The following is a 23,637-nucleotide window of genomic DNA, read 5'->3' on the forward strand; positions in this document are numbered from 1 at the left end:
AAGCCCAGTATGAGAGCCTGTTCGTTCATTTTCAAGATTGCTGTGGACATTATATGGAAACAAACAAACTTCAATCATCACACATCCGTCCCCGGCCATGCCAAGGTGGTATCTGGCCTCCTTCTTCCCTCCAACCTCACTTTTTCTACTTCAGCCACAGAATTCTCTCCTCAAAATATATCTCCCTCAACAAAACCTGAAGGCCAGACCGGCTCACAGAGAGGAGTGAGCATGTACCGATCCCTGCGGCCTCCGGGACCAGGCAGCCCTGGCCCACCCTCCCCGGCCGGCTAGAGCCGGCTCTCACCTGTCGGAAGATGTAGCTTGCCAGGGGTTCGTCCAGGCTGGGATGGCGGTCGATGAAGGCAAAGAGGTCCAGGCCGGAGCCGTGCTTCTCCATCACCAGCTGAAAAAACCCTTGGTTCTCAAATACATCCAACACCTGGAAAGAGACACAGCTGGGTCTGGCCATGCCAAGACCGCCCAGGACCGCACGCTGGAGAACCCACACGTGAGCAAGCTGTCCACCTTGATGATGTTGGCGTGCTCCACCCTGGACAGAATGGCGATCTCCAAAGTAACCCTCCCAAGTTTGGGGTCCTCGACCCAACAGTCCTCCAAAACCTTCTCCTTCTTAATAAACTTCACCACAACCTACAAGGAAAGAAGAGAGGGAGTAGGCACAGCCATTCCCACCATCCCCCCGTGTCCTGTGAACCGGCTGCTTCAGTGGTGGACAGAACCACCACGTGACCTGCCCCCGCTCCCACCCCTGCCGGGCCCCAGGGACGTGCAAGAGGAAACCTAGTCGCGACCCACACAGCAGCGGGAAGCAGGGAGGAACACCGGCCGCTGACCAGAGGCTAGAGCAGACCTGCCATTTCTGTCAAGTGGACGGACAGGAAGGATGGTGGGGCCGCGGCCCCTGATTTCCCCATTCCCCATTCCACCCTGATTTCCTAACCGACTAGTGGACGTCAGGCCAAGAAAATGAAATAAGAGGCCTGAAAACTAGAGAAAAGAAACAAGAACTAACTCACGCTGATTCTGAGCACTAATCAGAGAGCTCAGCGAGCCTGGCGGACATGAGACACATGGGAAGACGGTGTTACCGGGACGAGTGCCAGTCAGTTAAGGGAGGACGGGGGGAAAAGACACCATCGATAAAGGAAGCGAGCCTACAAGTCACTGAATGGTAACCCTGCCCCTCAGAACACCTGCTGCCAGGGGAGTGCAGGGGTCGGGGGGGTGAGCAGTGACCTTAGATCAGGCCTACTCTCCACCTCAGCAAGAGATCCCAAACTGGACGACCGAAACCCCCGCCCTCACGGAGCTAGGAGACAGATGATGCCCAGGATGCCCTGTGGGTCAGGGAGAGGGAGGGCCACGAAGAAGATGAGGCCGGGGAGGTAGGGATCATGGGGCCAGGAGGGCTCCCTGAGGAGGAGGGCACTTCGGGCAGAGTAAAGGAAGGAAAGGTTCTGAGGCACAGCCTCGGCCTGGGGCAGGCGGCCTGAGGGGTGAGAGGCAGCACGAGGGCCAGGGCAGGAGCAGAAGACGGGTTCAGGGGCTCCTGCAACATCCACATGTCCTCCCAATAATCAGGAGGAAAAGGGGGCGGCTGGGTGCCAGCATGTGAGTGGAGACAAGTGGACAAACTGAAGAGCCCTTGAGGGCAGGGTCACTGCCATTGGACCGGTCAGGTGAGAGCCGTGAGGGAAGGCAGGAGGACGGGGTGGCGTCAGGGCTGAAGCCCCAAGGAACCACGGCCGGCAGGATGACAGGGCCAGGCTGAGTGCAGTGCGGACGCCCGAGCTCAAGTCCGCGTGCCTGAAGCGAGCTGCCCGCCCACCCGCGGGGCTGAGGGAGGAGGCCAGGAAGGCAGCCCCCGCCTCCACGTGCCCAGGATGAGCTTCAGGGGAAAGAATGAACAGAACAAAAGGACAGAATAGCGCTAAACACCCAGATCAAAGTCTCACAGTGTGTCGAGCAAGAGCAAAGAGCACACACGGAAATACATCCTGGTGAAATTGCTGAATGCCAAAGATTTTTTAGAAAGCAGAAAGAAAAAAAATCAGGTTGCTAGCAGCAAAATTCAATTCAGAATAATGGCAGACGACAACAGACACGGGGTCCAAAAAGCTCTGAGAGACAAGGGCCCACCACCATGAAATGCACGGGGAAACACACTCAACACACGCCAGGGTCCAAAGTAGAATGCCCGTGCGCCCTTCATCCCAGCACGTGAAAACCCCACAGGAAAGAGAAGACACTGGGTGTGAAGACAGAGCGCCAACAAGGCAGGACAGGACTCCACGCTGAAGACTACAGCACTGTGAAGAGCTGCAGACGCGAACAAATGGACAGACGTCCGTGCTCTGGGATGGAAGAACTGACGCTGTTAAGATGGCAACACCCCCCAAATCCATCGTCCCAAGAACGAGAACCTGCTTAGAAGTTGACTTTTTGGTTGGCTGCTTAACTTAATGATTTGTAGGCCCCAGAATATTCAAACTGACACCCCAGGTTCCTGAAAGGGAGTTCTGGGGGGGCTGTCCTCTTCCCTGGGGTAACGCTCTAAACAAACCCAACGGCCTATCGGACTCCTGACCCAAACCACGAGTGGGAAGACCTGCCCAGATTAACAGCAATGGCAGCAGGAACACGTGACACCCAGAGCAGCAAGACACGTGACACCTCCAGAAGGCGGCCAAGTGCCCTCAGAAAATGAACACTGCACAAGCTTTTATCATTAAGTGACAGCTTTAAAAATAACACATTCAATCCGATAAGCTAGAAAAATAGCAAAATTAACTCACAGAAAGTATGAGAAGGGAAATTAAAACAAAACAAATATTCGATGAATAAAATAGACAATTCTTCAGTAAGTCAAGCAAAGAGAAGAGGGAGCGAATACAAGAGTGAGGACAGCAGGGAACTCAAGTTGCCGCAGAGAAGAGTGCAGACAGCACCGCACAGGCCCTTACACGCCGCCAATGCTGCTGGCTCTGCAGCCCACCTAACGGACAGGAAAAAAGAAAGAAAACTTACGTATAAATATAAATTAACCCCCCCCCAAAATAAAATTCAACAACGCATTGAAAGAATGTTACAACACAGAGAAGGATGGATCCTGTGAATGCAAGCTGATTGATGACATCCATTTTGTTAATAAAGGAAATGAGATGCAAGCATTTCGACCAACATGGAAAAGGTGTTTGACAGAGCGTAACACTCATTCTTTAAAAAAAAATTTTAGTGAGCAGAAAATAAAATGAGAGCTTCTCAAACAAAAGGTCTCCATCAAGAAATAGGAGGAGCCGCCGGGACTGACGTGGGCCAGCAGGCGGTCGGGGAGCCTACCTGTTGCGGGCACGGCTCTGTGGGTCTGAGCCCAGGTGACAGCAGAGAAGGAAAAGAAAAGCAATGAGACGTAATTAACGGAAAACATAACTGTCATTCTCAGCAGAGGGGTTGCTGTCTAGCAAATCAGAAGGATCCACTGAAAAATTAGTAAAACCAGTAAGGCCTTGATACAGATGCATGGTGTATCAACTCAAGCCTGCAGCTTTGGTAAATTCCAGAAGTGACTGAAAAACACCATGGTGAACGGGTCCCACGCTGGCCCTCCCAGGAGTCAGCAGGCCAGGCATGGGGACCCTTGGGGGGTCCACAGGGTTTGCAGGGACAGGCGTGCCAGTTCCCCCAAATCAGAAAATGCCCGAGCAACTACAACTAACCCCAGCAGGATCTGGGAGGGAGAGGCAGCAGGTCTAAGGCTGACTTGGAAGAGGAGTGTGTCAGAATAGCCGCAACCTGAGGCCGAGGACAGAGCCCTGCGGGTCTCGATCTGAAGCCCACAGGACGCCGGCCCTGGTGTGTTACAGGACAAGGGACAAAGCCCACCAAGCAGGGTGGCCAGGGGTGGTGTGCGCGGCCAGGGAGCCTGCCCCCCAGGATGCAGACCCCAACCCCGCTGGGAGCCTAGTACCTCCTTGTTCGCCTCCTTGTCCACTGCCGTCCACACAAAGCCAAAGGCCCCGCTGCCGACCGGGCTGAGCGTGCTGTACTTGCGGGAGTAGGCGCCCTCGCAGGCTGCCAGCCCCTCCAGCTCCACAGCCTTGGGGAGCTCCTCAAACCAAGGTCTGATTCCAAGCACCTGCGGCTGCAAAAGCAGGTCTGAGGGACCACATGAAACGCACTGAAGGAGCAGGGACTGCAGCAGGCGGGTGAGTGGCCCCAGCAGCTGTGCACCCGCCTGCAGGGACAGCAGCACACATGCCCTGCGCGGCCCCTCAGGCCCCGCCTGTGCCCAGAGTCCCCAGCCTGAGACCCGCTCTCCACAGGGCCCACCAGGGGCCTCGACACGCCAGTCCATCCTGGCACAGCCCTGGGCCCCATGCTGCACAGGGGGCACATGCAGATCTAAAACCCTCCGTGTGGTTTAATTCTTAGAAGGCTGTTAGAAGGCACTGTGAAAAGCCACAGATAGACCCCCTTCCCATCCCAGAGGAAATGGAGAGAGAGAGGCTAACTGGGAGGCATTTTCTGCACAGAAGGCGGATACCGGGGCGCGGGCTGACTGGCAGATACCAACCTCCCCGGGGCAGGATCCGGGCAGCTCCCCTGGGGTGTGGGCGGAGCCGGGCAGGCTGGCCGGGCGCGGGCGGGCCCGCGGGGCCGAGTCCCGGCCGTGCAGGAGGTCTTTCACCAGCCAGCAGCAGAACAGGGCCGCCGAGCCCTGGAGCGCCACCCGCTTCACTTCAAACTGCACACCTGAGGGAGAACGGACACTCCCACTGGTTTCACCAGCCGTTTGCCGATGAAAAAGCCCCAGGGCAGCACAGAGCCCACGCAGAGGGCCCGGGGCAGGGGCAGAGGCACCCAAGCCTGGAGAGGGCAAAGGCTGAGGCTGGCAGCAGTACCCCCTCTGCTGGGAGTGGGACCAGCAGCCCAGCCAAGGCCAAGGGAGAGAACTGCAACCAGCTGCCAACTCGGACAAGCCTGGAAAACCTGCACCCAACGCCCTGCACAGAGGAGTCCGCCCCAGGGAGGCCACACACACGCGTGCAGACTGTGGCCCACAGAGCACGTGCCACTTAACTGCACAAGCTGACCCGGAACGCTCCTGGAGTTCCACACACGTGGGTGCGTTTTTACACAGCCTCCGATAACACAAACATGCTTATCTTTTTTCTGGCAAAGGGGTTTACAGATGATTTCATTTTCTTCTTTTTGCTTGTATTTTATAATATTTCCGCAAATAACACGTATTACTTATGTAAGTATTTTACATTCAGGGGAAAGCCCTGGTAATCAACACCGTGAAATCAGCAATGAGGAAACAACTGGCTGGAACACATGCACCTGCTGGGAAACTGGGAAAGTAAAGGGCTGGGTGCCCGGCCCCAATCACAGCACCCAGAGTGGGGACTAGTGATGGGGCCCGATCACAGCCCTCCAGACTGGGGATGCTGCGGACTCGGAGCAGCCTGGACCTTGGCAGCACGTGAAGACCCACCACTGAGCCCCTCCTGGTGTGGCCGCTGAGGTCCTGGCCAACGGGAGCCCGGCCCCTGCTGCAAGGCATGGAGGGGCTGGCACCTTGCTCAGGCTGCCCACTCCCAGCACATGCACTGTGATCCTAACTTTCAAGAGGTAAACTGTAATTTCAGGTCCTTTATTCCCCACAATATATCACTTCTGCCCAAACTATTCCTGGGGTGAAGCCCTCTCAGACACCAGCTCCCACCCACTGCTGTGCTCTAGGGAGAAGGGACACACCCCCGACACGTACTCAGCTCTGAGCCGTCCTGGTGGTAGCAGCTCCCCACGTAGGTGCCCTCCTGGATCTCAGGCTGCAGGCTGGCGGCCCCGAGCATCACTGAGCCGTCCCTGCTCACGGGCGTGGAGGTGACCTGGAGGGTCAGCCTGGGCTCCTCTAATGGGCATGTGTCCTCAGAGCTGGCTCCCGACACAGGAGGGACGCAGCCTGGGCTCTCTCTGCCACTCACTTCACAGTGCTCAGAGGACACCAAGCAGGTCTTAGATGGTCCTGTCCCACCGAGGCCCAAGCAGCTCTCACGGAAGTGCCAGCCTTCACCGAGATGGAAATAGGTGCCGGTCAGCAGTAGCAGCTCCCTATCGTCCAGAACATCTGACCTCGGCCCATGCAAGATGCCCACATCCACGTCAGAGCCCACCAGCGAACGGGAGGGTGTCCACCCGGGCTCAGATGTAGCACAGGAACAGCTCAAGGAGGTGCGCTCTGTCTGTTCGCTGAGAAAGAGCTCCTTGAGGTTCCAGGAGAAGGAATTCTCGTCAGCCTCCGGGGCCTCCAGGACGCCCGGGAGGTCTGTGGCTCGGGCGTAGCAGGCCGAGGAGCTGCCCGAGCGGCCACCACACAGGGCTGTGCCTCCCAGGTCACACAAGGACAACAGCTTGACTTCAGTCTCACTAGGCTGCGCCCGGATTCCTGACCTCAGAAGCCATACAAGTAAATGAATGTTATTTTGGGTTGCCAACTCTGTCACCACTGTCCTCGCTGAGCACGGACCGCTTCCAGGTGCACCTCCCCCTCCCCACTTCCCCTTTGGTGCACCTGCACCTCCCACAGGACTTACCCCAGCCCGGGCCTCGTTGTCTGCAGCGAGGAGGGGAGGCGGCCTCCAGCATCGGAGTGGGCCTGAGCCCTGGGGTGGCTGCCGGGGCTCTCCACCAGCTTCAGGGTCTCAGTGTCCGCCCTCGGATCTAGCAACAACAGAAAACAGTCTTCCACCTGCCAGCACACCCGCTGCAAACCATCTCCTCTCCCCAAGGCTCCTGAGCAGGCATGAGAGGAGACCTCACCTGATCTCAGACATGCCTCCGGCCCCGCATCCACAGCAGGTGTCAGAGCGACCTCCCCTGGCCCCACCACAGACACCTGGTCCTGGGCTATCCCTGCTCCATCGTGGGCCCCACACTCAGCTGGCACCACCCACCAACCGTGGAGTCAGACGTGGAGTCAGACGTGTCCCTCATCTGCCGACAGTCCCCAGAGTCCCGCCCTGACTCCAGGCGAAAACCGAAGGTCCTGGGCCAGACGGCTGCTCCTCCCCCGGGGCCGCTGCCTCCCAGCCACACCTGGCTCCGCTCCCTCATCCAGAACGCTGCCCCTGCCTCCTTCCGGCCCACGGAGCTGAGTCTGCACACCCTCCCCAGCTCTGCTTTCCCCCTGAAGCACGGGTCCCCTCCTACACCTCACACCCACGATTCTGTGTCCCCTGCCTCCCCTCAGCTGCTGTCTGCCCACAGGGCCCAGCACCACAGGCACACGGGTCAGCGGAGGGGGACTGCCCTCAGGAGATAGCACCAGGAGTAGGGAGGCTCTCAGAACCCAGCCCCTGGCTGATGGCAGCAGGCAGGCTACACCCTGCACCCACAAACACGCCATGACCCCACCCTGAGGAGACAATGAGGGGCAGAACCTTTGTGAAAACCCCCTCTGTTTTCTACAAAGAACATGTATTACACACACACACCAGGAAGAATTTGGAATTCTGGAAAAGAGGAACGGGAATATAATCAGTGACAGACAAGAAAAACTTGAAAAGGAGGGTTTTTACAGACAGAAAAACCCAGATACAAGGAAGGAAGCCCCGTGCTAAGCAAAGTGGTCATTCAAAGAGAGTCAGCAGCATACAAAGCGCCCTTTAACCCTTCAGAACACGGTGCCACAATCCAGCTCCTAACGCCCCAAGAGGACGCTGAGGGACAAGAGCTGAGCTTCCCCACCGCGGGAAGCTGGAAAGCTGACCATAAATGCTGACTCCCCAGTGGGACACGGTACAGTCACACCCTTGCAGTAACTGTGTCTTTTCCACGGTCCTGCCCTCAGGTGACAGCCTGGGGGGCTCCCCCACTCCTCCTCAAGGGAAGGGAGGCCTCAGGGCACTGGTGTGCAGAGCTTCAGCTGCACTCTGCTCCGGGCCCCGCCGGGACGTGCACCGCGCCCACCCGCTCACAAAGTGGCTCTCGGGCATTTGTCGGGATGACTTTAAATGTTAAGTTGAAAGCACTGGGAATAAACATAACTAAATAGACAAAACCCTGCCAGGACTACTTAACTCGGGGATGAGTCTGCCATGCTACATCAACGCTGTCTTAAGCTACATAAAGCTACACAGATTTCCTCACAAAAGACGACACCACTCAGCTGCTGGCGTCCTCGACGCAGGAGCGGTGACTTACCTGGGGGAGTGCATCCTCCCCTCTGTGCTAATACGGGGGCAAGACCCACACACAAGCATCCCACCCTGGGAACACTGAAGGCCCACGAGCAACAGGAACACCAAACCCACGCAATCATGCCCACACCCCCGAGCTCCAGCCCATCTCCCATGGAGGCTGGGGGCTGGTGGGGCTGGGCGGCCGCAGGTACACCGGGAGGAGGAGGCCAGGTCTCACCCTCGGCTGCACCGGCAGGGCTCCAGCCCTCCTGGGCATCCCCAGTCGTCCCTCCAGGCCCACTCTGGGTGCCAGTGTCTGGGCAGTCAGCCAGGTCCAGCAGTGGTAAGGAACTGCCATAGGCAAGGTCCATGCAGCGGTAGAAACCAGGAATCAGGAAAGTGATATTCTAGAAAACAGAAGCGACATTTCTGAACCTGGAGAGACTCCTCACTGACCCACAGGACCACCCCACCGTCCCTTCTAGGCAGAGAAGGGAAATGACATGACCAAGTCTCTGGATGAGGTTAGGACAGATCCCAGGTCAAACTCCTCTCGGCAGGCCTGAGCCCCTCTGACACGCAACTTGGAAATCCTAAGTTGTTTCCCTTTGTCTGAGCACACCCGGGAACTAGGTCCACACACTCCCTGACAGGACCCAGGCCCCCAGCGTTCTTCCCCAGGGAAGCCCTTGTCCAGAAATTACCCTAACTGCGTTTTCATTAACTTCAACTGAACTACGGTTGACATAATTTAATTAAAATTCAGCTTACTTGCTTCTTAGTATTTCTATTAGAGAACAGAGGCGGGCCAGTCTGGGGGGCCTCTAAAGAGGCTGAAGCCCTGGCCGGCCATATGGGGTGCAGGGTCCACAGCAGTGACCAGAGGGGACACGGCCTGTGGGGAGCAGGGCACTAGGTGAAAAGCCGTGGGCAGTGCGGGACCTGAACCCACATCGAGGTGCCCGGCCAGCCGAGCGAGGGGAGAGGGTGGGGGCCACTTGAGTGTCAAGAACGCCGCACCACATGGCAGCTTCTCCCTGCCGCATTACCCCATCAAGGGGGGGCCCGTGCCCCCCCAGGGAGGGCTGCTGGGGACACTCAAGGAAGGGCACTCCGAGGCCGCCCTCAGAACCCAGCCCAATCCAAGGAAGAAGTTTACAGAAACACCATGCTTGGCCTGACCCACAACGGCCCCTAGTCGCTCGGAGGAGGAGGTATGGACAAGCCCAGCCCAGGGGTGCGGAGTAGACCCCACAGCTGTGACGCGCACCCTGGGCCAGTAGCTCAGACCAGACCCTGCTTGCTTTGGACAGGCTTTGAGGTGAGTGCTCCCTCCCTCTCCCGGAGGGCGTGGGCACGGCACCAGGGGCTCTGGAGGTGGTCCCCCACTGTGGGGTCCAGAGAGGCAGGCACAGGGGGAGGAGTGGGGTCCTGAGCAGGAGACCCTCGCTGGGCCCGCGGTCCCAGGGCAAAGCCGGGAGCTGGGCCAGGAGAGGCAGGAGTGCGGCTGTGATGGGGCGGCCCGGCCCTGGGTGACCCGGCCCCCACCTTGCCCAGGAGCGCGGCCTCCCCGTAACCAAACAGCGTGAGTGCAAAGCTGCGGTTGATGCCGTAGATGGTCCCGTCCGGCAGGAGCGTGATGAGCCCACTGATGGTGGAGAACACCCAGACGGACGCGGAGTAGCCCCCGGCGGGGGCCGCCGTGCTGTCATCTGTGTCCTCACTGCTGGGCTCCGACTTTAGCTTCAGGCTCAGGGGGAAGGTGGTGCCATCCCTGGCTCTCCCGACAGACCTCTGAATTTTGAGGTTCTGAAAGAGGACGTGCGCTGAGCTGACCACAGTGCCTCTCTGGCCCGAGTTTTGAGGCTTCACAGCTTCAGATCTAAGTTTACCCCCTGTGCCCCCAGAGCACCCAGCTCTCCACACTGCTCCCCCTCCTCCATCTCCCCGTGACCCTCTTTGCCCCCAGGGGCGTAGAGCCCCGACCAGGAGCCGTGGCTGGGCCCCACTCCAGGACGGCCTGAGGACAGCACACACAGGGCCATCAGGAAACACTCCAGGACCGGGCTGTCTTCTGTGCCGACCCTGCAGGGAGGAGTGTCAGCGAGTGCCTCCCAGCTCTCAGCCTGGACCACGGGAGCCCCAGCCCCCCACCCTGCCCTCTCCTCCAGCGTGGGGGCAGTGGTTCTCGTGGCTGCTGACCTCTGGGTGGTCTGTCCATCCCCCACCCCAGCCTCCTCAGCTCCACCTCCGCCCGTGAAGCCAAGTCCTTGCACCATGCTTCTCTGCTCTAAAGACCTGGAGTGTCTCCAGTTTCCCGAGCAACCCTGGACTGGAGGGAGGCACACCAGGCTGTGTGTCCACGCCCTTCACCCAATCCTGCCTGCCCCTTTCTTAAGGGCCCACCCAAAGACACAGGGTCTGCAGGGGCCTGTGTCGTAGGTGTGGCCTGAACGTGGGGTAGCTCCCACCACACCAGCACTGCGCCCTGACCCCAGGCTCCCTGCAGCAAGCGTGCAGGCTGGGACCTGAGGCCCAGTGAGCCCTGGGAGGAATGAGAGGAAGTGTCTGTCTCTGTCTGCTGCTGGGGCGTCAGGTGGTTCCAGCTAGGGCTGCTGGGAACACGCTTACACGGCCTGTCTGGTGCACACCTCCTTTGGATGCATGCCTAGGGTGGGCCTGAAGTTTGCTTATGTTCAGAGTCAGCAGATGCTGCCAAACAAGTCCTCTAAAGTGGTCATACCAACTGATGCACCCACAGCTTTGGGGCCCAAGCAGCTAGGGGTTTGGATGGCAAAAAGGACATAAAGAGAACAAGGGGGTAGGGAGAGAGGCTTCCGAGCTCAAAAGCTTGAAAATACCGAAGGACCAGCTCAGAGCATACAGCTCTCAGCCTAAGGCCAGTGGGAGAGCCAGGGAGTGCCCACAGATGTCCTCAAAGAGTCTCCTATTTCTTGCAGCAGCAAAGCCAACTTTAGCCAAAAACTGACCATCAGTCTGACCCTGCAGGTCGTCGGGGGTGACTTCACAGCAGTGTGATCACTCGTGTGAAGGCTGCACACTAGTTGGAAAACAGGGAACCTGGGAACTGGGAGGATCCAGCTGATGACAGAACCTCCAGCCCCAGGCTCCACTGCCCCCAGAGCTGCCGACCGACCCTCCTGTATTTGACAGCAGCCTGCCTGTGCGGAGACCTGCCAGCCGCCAACTCTCCCTGCTCCTCACGGCCCCCACAATTCTCAGTGAACAGACCTCAGCAGGTACCCCGGGAGAGGACTGAGGGGACTGTGTAACGCACAGCCTGGTGTGCCTCCCTCCAGTCCAGGGTTGCTCAGGAAACCGGAGACAATCCAGGTCTTTAGAGCAGAGAAGCATGGTGCAAGGACTTGGCTTCATGGGTGGAGGTGGAGCTGCGGAGGCTGGGGCGGGGGGTGGACAGACCATCCAGAGGTTAGCAGCCAGTCAGGGGGCCACGAAGGCTCTGGCCCCTGGTCAAGACTCCAGTGGCCCGAGGGCTCTAAGCAGACCCAGTCCCATTGTGTCCATGCATGTTGGACACTCCTACCCTCAGGAACCTGGGCCTCTGCCTCCAGGTCATGGATTCGGGTCTAAGAACCTGACCATCACCAGATGAACAGACTCCAGCGGCCACAGGCCCCGGGCACAGCCACGCGGAGCAGAGGGTCAGGGTCCTACCTTGGGGATGTGCTCGCTGGGAGCGGGGAGCTGCACGGAAGGGATCAGGTCTGTAATGAGCTGCCCAACCACTTCCTCCCCGGAGGCGTACCCGAGCAGGTGCGCAAAGGGATTGTCGCAGGACGTCACAGTGCCCTTGGAGGAAAAGCCAGTGTTTTAAGCATCGTAATGAGTCTCCTGCACTTCAGCTGTCAACTGCACTGAACTGCAACAACTCCAAGCTGAAAGCAAGGCTGTAACACCACCCTCCATCTGAGGTGTGAGAGGGGCGCAGACAAACCTTGCTCAGAACACCATCTCCCCGCTCCTGCCAGGTGTCTCTGGACACCCACTTCCCAGGGCTCCTTCTAGGGCCCGCTCACTACCCCAAGCGCACCGCACCCTGGCTGGCACGTGTGTTTTGCTGCATGTCAGCCGCCTCTCTAGGGGGTGACTGGCAGTGTCTCGCTGACGTGTGAAGGGGGTGACTGGCAGTGTCTCGCTGACGTGTGAAGGGGGTGACTGGCAGTGTCTCGCTGACATGTGAAGCAGTCCAATCAGTGGTCACAATTAGACCCCGCTTGTACAGGTGAAGGCACAGGCATGAGGAGATGGGCTCCTCACCCAAGGGCGCACAACAGGAAAGGGCGGCCGAGGGCACACTCTCCAGAGCCCCAGGCTCCTCCTGCCCAAAGGCACACGGTGGGGGCAGAGGCCGTGGAGAAACCGGGCACACTCACGTCACTCTGGAAAGCCACCCAGGCCGAGACCCGCTCCACAGGCTCCAGCACCACCACGCAGCAGAGGCTGTGCTCCTGCCTCACCCTCTTCATCCACACGGAGACCGGCACCTTCTCCCCACCGCGGCTCACGATGTCCACCTGCAGGCGCAGACAGGCTCCCACCTGCCAGAGCCCAGGCTCCAGGGCGCCCTGGACCTCGGCTCACCTGCCTCACACCTCAGAAATTAACTAAAGTACAAACGAGGTTTCTGCCACTTAACCTCATGACCTCTGAGGGAACGCTTATCAGAAGAGCAGGTTTTTCCACCCTCAGCTTCACAGTAAGACAGCAGGGGAAAAACAGCAGGATCTATGGTTTCTTAAGGAGAAGACACCAAGACGTGCTGAATGTCTTCATTTCCTTTTTCTAGGTAGTTGGGCTCTTAGACGGGTAATTTTTTGGATGTAGTTGATCCTATACGTTCTATTTTTTCTTTAACGGAGGCACTGGGGATCGAACCCAGGACCTGGAACACACCAAGCATGTGATCCACCACAGAGCTCTCCACCCCCAAGTCCACTTATCCTCCCCGCTGCCTGAGGCTCAGGGCTCAGCATCTAACGTGCAGCTCACCCGTCCACGTCCAGGCTGGACGCACACCGGGAGGATCCGGCTCCAGGGAGCCTTCCGATCAGGCCAGCCCCTCCGCACCACAGACGTGGAGAGTCAGCTGGGAAGACGGCAGAATCGTGCTACACGTTTGGGAGCTGAGGCGGAGCCCTGCAGGGTCGCACACGCTGGCCGAGCTCCTCCCAGGATGCTCCTGCTGACCCCGTGCCAGGCCAGCACAACCCCGCTCCTGTTACCATGACGCACCCCACCTCCAGCTGCTCCCCACACCAGAGCCAGCGGCCAAGAGGCCAGCACTCACCACCGTGCCAAACACGACGGCGGCACGGCCGTCGGCCTCCACGTGCTCCTCGCTGAGCGCCTCCACCACATCGGAGTCCGGCTTCAGGAAGAACCGTGTGAGCTTCTGGCCGATCAGGTCGTGGCTGCTGTACCCCAGGAGCCGGCAGGCCTTGTCGTTGGCAACCAGGATCTGAGGGTGGCAGAGAGGAGGGGGCACGAGGGTCATGGCTGCTCCTCCAGCTCCCGGAAGCGGCCAAGGAGCAGGCGGCGGGAAGGCGGCCCAGGCACCAGCAGGGATGGCCCAGACACCTGACGCCCCCGTGACAGTCCGCTGTCGGCGGTCTCCCAGCAGAGCCGCCCTTGGGGCTCCAGTGTCTCAGCTGCAGGGAAACAAGGACAGGCAGCGGGCAGGAGACACCAGGGCACAGCCATCCTTCCTGCCTCTGCCTTGAGAGCATCCAGTCAGCTCTTACTGATTCCTACTGAGGTCCCCAAATTCACATCCCTCTTGCTACTACACAGGTAAAACCAGCCAGTTTTTTAACTGCACCTAAAATGCTCAACACTCTCTTTGAGGTTCTGGTTGAAGGCACAGACCCCAGACTCGTGACTAGGCACACACTGAAGCACATACCTCTGTGGTCTTGGCGTCCACTGTGAAAACGGCCTTGTTGGGGTTGCACACGGGGGCCGGGAGCAGGGGCGTGGACCGCCCTGAGGACAAGCCCCGCAGCAGGGAGCAGCAGGACACGCTGCCCAGGGACCCGGCCAGGTCCACCTGCTCAAGTGCCACAGAGCAGTGCAATTTGCTTGTGCAAATATTTTGGGCAGCCAGGGATGACAGACAGTAGGAGCTCCATGTGTCTTCTGGAAAGCAACGGAAGCAGGCTTTAGACCTCATGCGGCCGAGATGCACGCACAGCCCTGCTCCTAACCCCACAGAGGTCTAGGCTTGGCTGACCCGCAGCGCTGACTCTCTCTAGGGGCACCACGCGGAGTGTGTCCTATCAGATGCACCAACATCCTCTCCATTTCTGTGTGAACGACTCTGAGGTCCCTTCCCGCCCGTCCCTCCAAGGGGCACTCTCCTGTGTCCCTCTTTCCGAGACCCCCATCCCTCCAGCGACTGCCCTCTCCCCTGTTCCTGGAAAGTCTCACAAGTTCAAGAGCTCCCTGCGTCTTGGCCATCCCACCCCCGTTCTGCCTCCTCCAACCAGGTGCTCACTCCCCACCACTCCAGAAAACCTGCTCTGGGCAACATCTCCCGCTCCCACTCCTCAGGCCTCACCGGCTCCACCCCTCAACAGCACAGCCGGGCCAGGAGGGCCTCTCCCCTCCTCCTGAACAGCCTGTCCTCAGCAGGGCACCCCCTCCCCTCCACCTTCCTCCCCTCTCATGGCTGCAGGACCCCAGGCTCGGCCTCAGAACCTCCACTCCATCCCCACTCCTTGGTGGCTTTAAATATGCTTCACATAGAAATGTGCCGCTGCCACTGGGATCCAGCTGCCTGCTCCCCCTCCCATCTCAGCCAGTGTCAGCTCCACCCTCAGCAGCTCAGAAACCAACAGAACAGACATGGCTCTGCCCTCCTTTCCCCTCTGGGCCTTCACAGAGGATTCCTCAACTTTCTCAGTGAGCGGGCCCATGCTGACGGACTCTCCGAGAGGGACTCTTCTCTGAGACGGGAAACCACACGGCCACCTGCCCTGCCCCTCCCCCTCCCAGGCAGCCAGTCCTGATCTCCCTTCAAACTGTCCTCGTGCCTCGGGACAGGCACTGAGACGCCAGCTCTGCCTCTGCCCCCGTGTGTCCCTGGCAGGCCCCCCACTGGAGCCCTCGCTCCCAAGGAGACAGCCCACCGGCCTGCCTCATCGACTCCTCCCCACAGGGAGGGGAGCCTGCCCCCTGAACACACCCAGCCCTTCCATTTTCTGCAGCAGCACGCAAGCTCACATGGCCTTCCCTCCCCCAAAACAGAGCCCACCTCCTCACCCCCCCGCAGCCCTTTCCTCCAGCTCCAGCCACCCCTCTGTGATACGAACAGACTTCCCCGTGGTCCGGGTCCACCCGGTGTCTAGCAAGCACCTGCTGCCTCCCAGGCACCCCCTCAAAGGCAGAGTGATGCCTTCTTCCTCGCTGGGTCTGGGCCCTGCAGGCACCACAGGCTCAGAGAAGTAAGGATGGCCTGGCAGCGGTGTCCACGCTCTCGGCCCACCCCAGGCAACCCCGCCACCTTGTGAGGTCAGCACCCACGAGCCCATCCAACTCGTCTGCGTTGAGAGGAAGGTGGGAGCCTGTGGCGCAGTCAGAGGGCACTGAACAGAATGAACAAAACCATGTCTCGCCCGCATCTGGCCCAGCCCGGCTCAGCTTTTTTACACACCCAAGTAAGAAACAGTGCTCTGCTCTGACCCTGGAATGTGGAGGCAAATCCCAACCACTGCCAGAAGAGAGTTTCCCGCCTGAGAATCACAGCAGAACAAACGCAGCACCACACTAGACAAGGGGGGGGGGGCCTGCCAGCACCACCTGGATAAAGACCTCCTCTGCCAGAGCAGAGACCCTGAACGGAGCCAAGTGTGACTCCACACTCTCACGTTCAGCGCCGACACCCGGAGACGGGAAGGGCCAGGTACCGGAGAGTGCCATCCTGCTCTGGCAGAGTTTCGAAAGTCCATTCCTTCTGCTCAGGTGTCTGTGGGCCAACGACAAGGACTTGTGGGGCTCAGAGGCAGTCTGCATGGCGGGGCCTTCCATCGGGTCCCCTTCTAAGGCCGTCGAGCCGCTGTCCTCCATTGGGAGACAGTGGGCCAGCGGGACAGCTGTCCACCAGGAGACGAAGGGAACCTGGTCAGCGTCTGCAATGCAAGATCAAAGTCAGTTTAGCCAACTAGTTCTCCACAAGGGTGAGTTAAGCTCAGCCCCCAAAGACTCACACACACCCAAGAGCCACCCTGGGTCAGAACCTATGACACACAGAGAAGTGCATAGGAAGGGAGGGGACAGAGAGAAGGAGAAAGGGGGAAACCAGAACTGAGGGTAAGGAGCCACGAAGGAAGGCGCAGGCTGCAGGTCCAGTGCTCCTCGGTCAAGATGTCACCAATGCTATAAGAACCCGCCAGCCTGTGAGGGTCTGATGGCCCCCTCAGCCCCGGCTTCCCCCTAATCCGATGGGCCCGACCAGCTGTGTCCAAAATCACACACGGAGCCTCCAGCAAAATAACAATGTGAAGCGAGAGTCTGGAGGGTGCCTGGCACCGGAGGGCTGCGTTTTTGTTTTTAACTTTTAATTTTGATACACTTGTAGGTTCCCAAGCAAATATAAGAAAAAAATACAGTAGAGTCCCACAAGTCCTTGGCCAAATTTCCCCCAACGGTGACACTCTGCACTCCAGTGCAGACATGCTGCTGGGAGGCCCAGGCCAGGGCCCTTGGTGGAGGAGGCCAGGGCGATGTGCCTCCAGAGGCTGCACCCCCTTCTGGACCACCTTCTGGTGATCCAGAGCTCCCGGCCTGGAGCCCACTCCCCAGACCCACACAAGCCTCCTCCCTTCATTGGTCCTCCCACCTCATTGCACAAAAACCCTGGCGCGGGCCAAGGAGCAGCCCTGAGAGGAAGACCGCGCTTCAGCAAGCACAGCCAGCCACGGCAGTCGGCCCACCACCGCAGAGGGGTGCACGCAGCCCACGGGGGCGCACCCTCAAAGCACCAGGCTCGGGGGCCGGGGGAGCGTTCTGCTGAGCCCTAGGGAACACCTCTCACTCAAGGACACTTCTCCAAGGTTGGAGATGAGGACTGGGCAGGATGAAGAGACAGAAGAATACATTCCAAATGAAAGGATGAGACAAGACCTCGGAGAATGAACTAAATTAAGTTGAGGTAAGTAATCTACCTGATAGAGTCCACACTAATGACCAAAAAGGTGCTCACAGAATGTGAGAGAGGAATGGGTGAGCACAGCGAGAACTCCAACAGAGAGTTAGAAAATATAAAAAAAGAAACATACAAAAAAGAAAGAAAGAAAGAAAGAAAACAGAAAAAAAACAACCATTTAGAACTGAAGAACACAACTGCTGGAAAATACACTAGAAGGAACCAACAGTAGATCAGACAACAGTGACCAGTGATCTGGAAGACGGAGAAGAAACCACCCAAGCCGAAGAGAAAAAATACAAAAGAATTAAGAAAAGAGCACAGGTTAAGGGCCGTCTGGGACAGCATCAAGCACACCAACATGCAGATTAGGGGGAATCCAGGAAAGGAGAGAGAGAGAAGGGAGGAGAACTCACTTGAAAACTAATAGTCAAAAACAGCCTTAATCTGGGGAAGGAAACAGACATCCAGGTCCAGGAAGGGCAGAAAGTCCTAAACAAGACAAACTGAAAGCCGGTCACACCAAGACACATTGTAATAAAAATGCCAAAAGTTAAAAACAGAGAATCTTAAATGCAACAAGAGAAAAACAATTAGTTACATGCAAGGGACCCCCCCATAGGACCATCAGCTGACTCTTCAGCAGAAACCCTGCAGGCCAGAGGGGACTGGAAGTATACACACCAAGCGGTGAAAGGAAGACTCTGCAACCAAGAATACCCCACCCAGGAAGGCTATCATTCAGACGTGAAGGAGAGACACAAGTTTCACAGACAGCAGAAGCTATACGAGTTGACTGCCACTAAACTAGCCTTACAAGAAACGTCAAGGGGACTTCTTCCAACAAGAGGATGTAACACTTGTAACTATCAATGCATCCAACAGAGGAGCACCTAAATACATAAATACTAACAGACATAAAGGGAGACAAACAGACAGCAACACAATAATAGTAGAGGATTTTAACATCCCACTTACATCAATGGACAGATTGGAGGGTGGGTATAGCTCAGTGGTAGACCGTGCGCCTAGAATGCACAAGGGCCTGAGTTCAATCCCCAGAACCTCTATTAAAATAAATAAAAAGAAACCTAATTACCTCACCCCGCCCCCTCAAAATAGGACTGATCATCCAGAGAGAAAATCAGTAAGGAGATACTGGCCTTAAATGACATATTAAACCATATTACCTTAATATATATAGAACATTCAATTCAGAAACAGCAAAATACACACTCTTTAAAAGTGCACATGGAACATTCTCCAGGATAAATCACATGAAAGGGCACAAAACAAGCCTCAATAAATTTAAGATTGAAATTATATCAAGCATCTTTTCTGACAACAGCATGAACTAGAAATCAATTAAAAGAAAAATAAAAAAATTAGTATTTGGAGACTAAATAACGTGCTACTAAAGAATCAATGGGTCAACAAAGACATCAAAGAGTAAATCTAAAAAAAAAAAAGATTTCAAGACAAACGAAAACAAATACAATGATGCAAAATCTATGGGACCCAGCAAAATCAGTTTCAAGTAGAAAGATTGCAGGAATACAGGTTCACCTCAAGAAATCAAAAAACTTAAATAAACCATATAACATTATACCTAAAGGAACTGGAAAAAGAAGAAATAAAGCTAAAAGTTAGTAGGAGGGAGGAAATAATAAAGTTCAGAGTGGAAATAAATGAAAGAGAGACTAAAAAATTTTTAAGATCGATGAAACTAAGAGCTGATTCTTTCAAAAGATAAACAAAACTAATAAACTTTTAGCCGGATTCATCAAGAAAAAAGATAGACAAAATAAAATCAGAAATGAAAGAGAAGTTACAACTGACACCACAAAAATACAAAGGATCATAAGAGAGTACTGTGAAAAGTTATACATCAACAAATTGGATATCCTAGAAGAAATGGATAAATTCCTAGATTTCAAGACCAAATCAGGAAGAAACAGAAAATCTGAATGGACTGATTACTAGTACGTAGTGAAATTGAATCAGCAATAAAATACTCCCAACAAACAAAATTCCAGGGCCAGATGGCTTCATGAGTGAACTCTACCAAACATTTCCAGAAGAGCTAATACCTGTCTTCCTCAAACTATTCCAAAAAGTTGAAGAGGCAGAATCACTCCCAAATTCATTTTACAAGGCCAGCATTACCATGATACCAAAATCAGACAAAGACACTACCAAAGAAAGAAGATAACAAGTCAATATTCCTGGTGAACACAGACGTAAAAATCCTCAGCAAAATACTAGCAAACTGAATTCAACAATACATTGTAAGGTTCATATACCATGACCAAGTGGGATTTACCCCAGGATGCAAGGATGGTTTAATACCTGTAAATCAATCAACATGATATACCACATTAACAAGACAAAAGGTAAAACTTATACGATCATCTTAATAGATGCAGAAAAAGCATTTGACAAAAACCAATATCCATTTATGATAAAAAAAACTTTTAACAAAGTAGGTAGAGTGGGGGCATATCTCAACATAATAAAGGCCATATACGACAAACCCACATCTAACATCATAGTCAGTGGTAAAAAGCTGAAAGCTTTTCGTCTAAGATCAGGAACAAGACAAGGGTGTCCACTCATACCACTTTTATTCAACATAGTTTTAGAAGTCCTAGCCTAAGCAACCAGACAAGAAAAAGAAACGAAAGGTATTCAAATTGGAAAGAAAGAAATAAAACTCACTATTAGCAAATAACATGCCATATACTGAAAACCTTAAAGATCCCATCAAAAATTTATTAGAATAAATGATTTCAGTAAGGTTACAAGATACAAAATTAATATACAGGTATCTGTTGTCTTTCTATATACTAATAATGAACTCTCAGAAAAGAAATTAAGAAAATAATTCCCTTAAAAATTACATCAAAAAGAATAAAATACCTAGGAATAAATCTAACTAGGAAGTGAAAGACTTGTATTCTGAAAATTATAAGACACTAATAAAAGAAATTGAAGAGTACACAAACAAATGGAAAAATATACCATGTTTATGAATTGGAAGAAAATTGTTAAAATACCATACAACCCAAGGAAATCTACACATTTAATGCAATCCCTATCGAAATACCAATGGCATTTTTCACAGAATAAGAACACATAATTCTAAAATTTGTGCAGAAACAAAGAAGACTATGAATAGCCAAAACTATCTTGTGAAAGAATAACAAAGCTGGAGGTGTATCACACTCCCTGATTTCAAACTGTACTACAAAGCTACAGCACACACAACAGGGCGATACTGGCATAGAAACAGACACATAGAACAACGGAAGAGGACAGAAAGCCCAGAAACAAAACCATGCTTGTAAAATCAAATACTCTACAACAAAGGAAGTAAGACTATAAACTTGAGAAGACAGTCTCTCCAATAAATGGCACTGGGAAAACTGGGCAGGTACATGCGAAAGAATCACACTAAACCACCTTCTCACACCATACACAAAAATAAAAATAAAAATAGATTGCACGCTTACATGTAAGACCTGAAATTAACACTCCTAGAAGAAAATATGGGCAGTACACTCTTTGACATCAGTCTTAGAAATATCTTTTTGGATCTGCCTCCTCAGGCAAGGGCAACAAAAGAAAAATAAATAAACGGGACCTAATCAAGTTAATAAGCTTTTGCACAGTGAAGGAAACCATCAATAAAAAGATAGGTAACCTACTTAACATGAGAAGATATCTGCAAGTGACTTGTTCAATAAGGGGTTAATATCCAAAAATACAAGGAACTCATATACCTCAACATCAAAAAACAAGCAATCTGATTAAAAAATGCGCAGAGACCCTGAAGAGATAGACATCTTCCCAAAGAAGACATACGGATGGCCAACAGACACATTAAAAGATGCTCAATGTCACTGATTATCAGGAAATGCAAATTAAAACCACAATGAGGCATCACCTCACACTTGGCAGAACGGCTCTTCTCAAAAAGACAACAAACAACAAGTGTTGGCAAGGACGTGGAGAAAAGGGAACCCTTGTGCGCTGCTGGAGGGAATGTAAATTGGTGCAGCCACTATGGAAAACAGTATGGAGGGTCCTCAAAAAATTAAAATAGAACTACCACATGATCCAGCAATTCCACTCCTGGCTATTTATCTGAAGAAAATGAAAACACAAATTCAAAGAGGTATATATACACCCTAATACAAATACCACATGATTTCACTTATATGTGGATCTAAAAGACAAAACAGACTCAGAGGCACAGAGCCAAAGCTAGCAGTGTCCCAAGGGGAGGTGGGGGGGGGGGATTAGTGAAACAGGTAAGGGAGACTAAGAGATGCAATACAATAAATAAGTCACAGGGACGTCATAAGAGGAAATACAGGGAACACAGTCAAAAAAACTGTAATAATTCTGTTGGTCACAGATGGCTACTATACTTGTCATGGAGATCATTTTGTAATGTATATAAATGTCAAACCACTGTGTTGTACACCTGAAACCAATATTGTATGTCAACTCTATTTTAATTTTAAAAAAGAAAAGAAAAAGAAAAATGGACAAGAGCTAGAAACAAGAAACTCACAAGAGGAAACCCTCATCGTCAATAAACTTATAAGAAGCTTAACTTTATCAATGTAATCATGACAATTTTATATGTACTAATCTGCAAAAATTAAGAATTCTATTAATTCTAACACCAAAGGCTGATAAAGATGTGGATCAATGGGAATGCTAACAAATTAACATAATCTCATCAGAAAGCAATTTAAGTCGAACACTCACCTGCTGTGACAGTATTTTCCACTTATAGAAATTCTCGCACATAGGTAGCCAGTCACACTCAAGAATGTTCAGGGCAGTACGGTTCACAATGGCAAAAGCCAAAAAAGAAAAGTAAAAACCCCCACATTCATCAACAAGAAAACCGTTTTAAAAATCAGGTATATTCATGCTATGAGTTATAGTGGTGAAAACAAATTCTATACACACAAAATTCTATACACATAAGGATAAATCTTAGCAATATAACAAATGAAAAAAAATCAAAGGACCATCAACAGTAGGATTTCCATTCTATAACAATCCCCCCCCCAATCTAAATACATTGTTTAGGGTTCCACACAGATGTGACAGACCCAAACTCCAGGCAGGAGGTGTCCTCTGAGGGCCCTGCAGTGCTGGACTGAGGTCTCCTGGTTCCCCATCTGGGCGGAGGGTTTAAATGTGTTTAAATGTGTTCACTTTACTGTTACCAATCAGGCATGATATTGCATTTGTCTTTTTGTATGAATCAGCTAGTACATACTGAAAAATTAAGAGATGTTTTACACACACGTATATACCCAGCATGGGATTCTAAAAGCAGCAGCTGCCTATGAACCAAATGATGAGTAGGACGCAAGAAAGAAGTTAGGTAGTAAACTACTAGAATGTGTCACTTTCCTTCAAGGATCAACTTTTAAGTATCACGGTTTATATTTCCTTTTTTAAGCATCTAGATGCACTAATTATTTCTACAATAATTAACAACGATGTGATCATATTTTAGTCTTCTACTTCTACAACCAACCTATAGACAAAACGCGGAAGACTTGATTACAGCTTCAGAGTGTATCGTAAATGTTGTAAAACTCTACTTTGTTAAATATACACAAGATCTTACGGTAACTCAGAGGAAAAACATGTAACAATACATATATGTTCATGTATAACTGAAAAATTGTGCTCTTCACTGGAATTTAACACAACTTTGTAAAATGATTATAACTCAATAAAAAGTGTTTTTAAAAAAAACTTTACTTTGTTAAAGAAAAGTAATAAAATTCTTCAGAATACATTGTGTTACAAAAGTTTATTTTGTAAAAGTAACAAGAAACGGGGGAGAAGAGAGAAAGAAATGTGAAGGGAGGGTGAGAGCAAGAAATGTTTTGTCTTTCCTGGGAGGAAATAGTGTCCAAAGTTGATAAGCCAAGAAGTGGATGCAGAAAAGACAACCCTTCTTCCCTTCGTGCCTTCTGTCCTGTTTGCAGTTTGTCCAGCCAGTGCAGCACAGCACACCAGGCCAAAAAGTGGCCCATGGCCCCTCTGCACAGCAACAGCTGGCCTCTGAAAGCAGAGCCTGGCTTCACACAACCTTGGATCACTTCCTTCTTCACAAGCTTAATTTTGACTCAAACTCTAACCAGAAATGCCTGCAAGTCCAGGCCTAGGTTTTAGAATAGATCTTGTTTGTGTTTGTTTATATCT

The 23,637-nt window shown here is 53.0% G+C and overlaps 1 protein-coding gene across 10 annotated transcripts in view; it reads right to left on the reverse strand.

Moving 5' to 3' along the window:
- PASK (PAS domain containing serine/threonine kinase) overlaps positions 1-23,637 on the reverse strand; it is a 34,367-nt gene that overhangs the window by 8,520 nt on the left and 2,210 nt on the right. For 5 of the 10 annotated variants that reach the window (XM_032480727.1, XM_032480726.1, XM_032480729.1 and 2 more), the window contains 13 exons: positions 16,157-16,378; positions 14,155-14,387; positions 13,540-13,710; positions 12,626-12,766; positions 11,907-12,041; positions 9,759-10,295; positions 8,449-8,617; positions 6,624-6,750; positions 5,798-6,480; positions 4,598-4,890; positions 3,992-4,165; positions 529-654; positions 308-442 (listed from right to left, as the gene is read on the reverse strand). In XM_032480727.1, the coding sequence (XP_032336618.1) occupies positions 308-442; positions 529-654; positions 3,992-4,165; positions 4,598-4,890; positions 5,798-6,480; positions 6,624-6,750; positions 8,449-8,617; positions 9,759-10,295; positions 11,907-12,041; positions 12,626-12,766; positions 13,540-13,710; positions 14,155-14,387; positions 16,157-16,316 (3,084 nt within the window). In that variant the 5' untranslated portion in view covers positions 16,317-16,378. Of the gene's footprint in view, positions 1-307; positions 443-528; positions 655-3,363; positions 3,389-3,991; positions 4,166-4,597; positions 4,891-5,797; positions 6,481-6,623; positions 6,751-8,448; positions 8,618-9,758; positions 10,296-11,906; positions 12,042-12,625; positions 12,767-13,241; positions 13,471-13,539; positions 13,711-14,154; positions 14,388-16,156; positions 16,379-23,637 lie in introns of those variants that run through there. The other 5 variants (XR_004320215.1, XM_032480725.1, XM_032480731.1 and 2 more) reach the window with 5 other exon arrangements.

This window comes from Camelus ferus, chromosome 5 (genome assembly GCF_009834535.1).
Source record: "Camelus ferus isolate YT-003-E chromosome 5, BCGSAC_Cfer_1.0, whole genome shotgun sequence".
Classification (NCBI taxonomy): Eukaryota; Metazoa; Chordata; class Mammalia; order Artiodactyla; family Camelidae; genus Camelus; species Camelus ferus.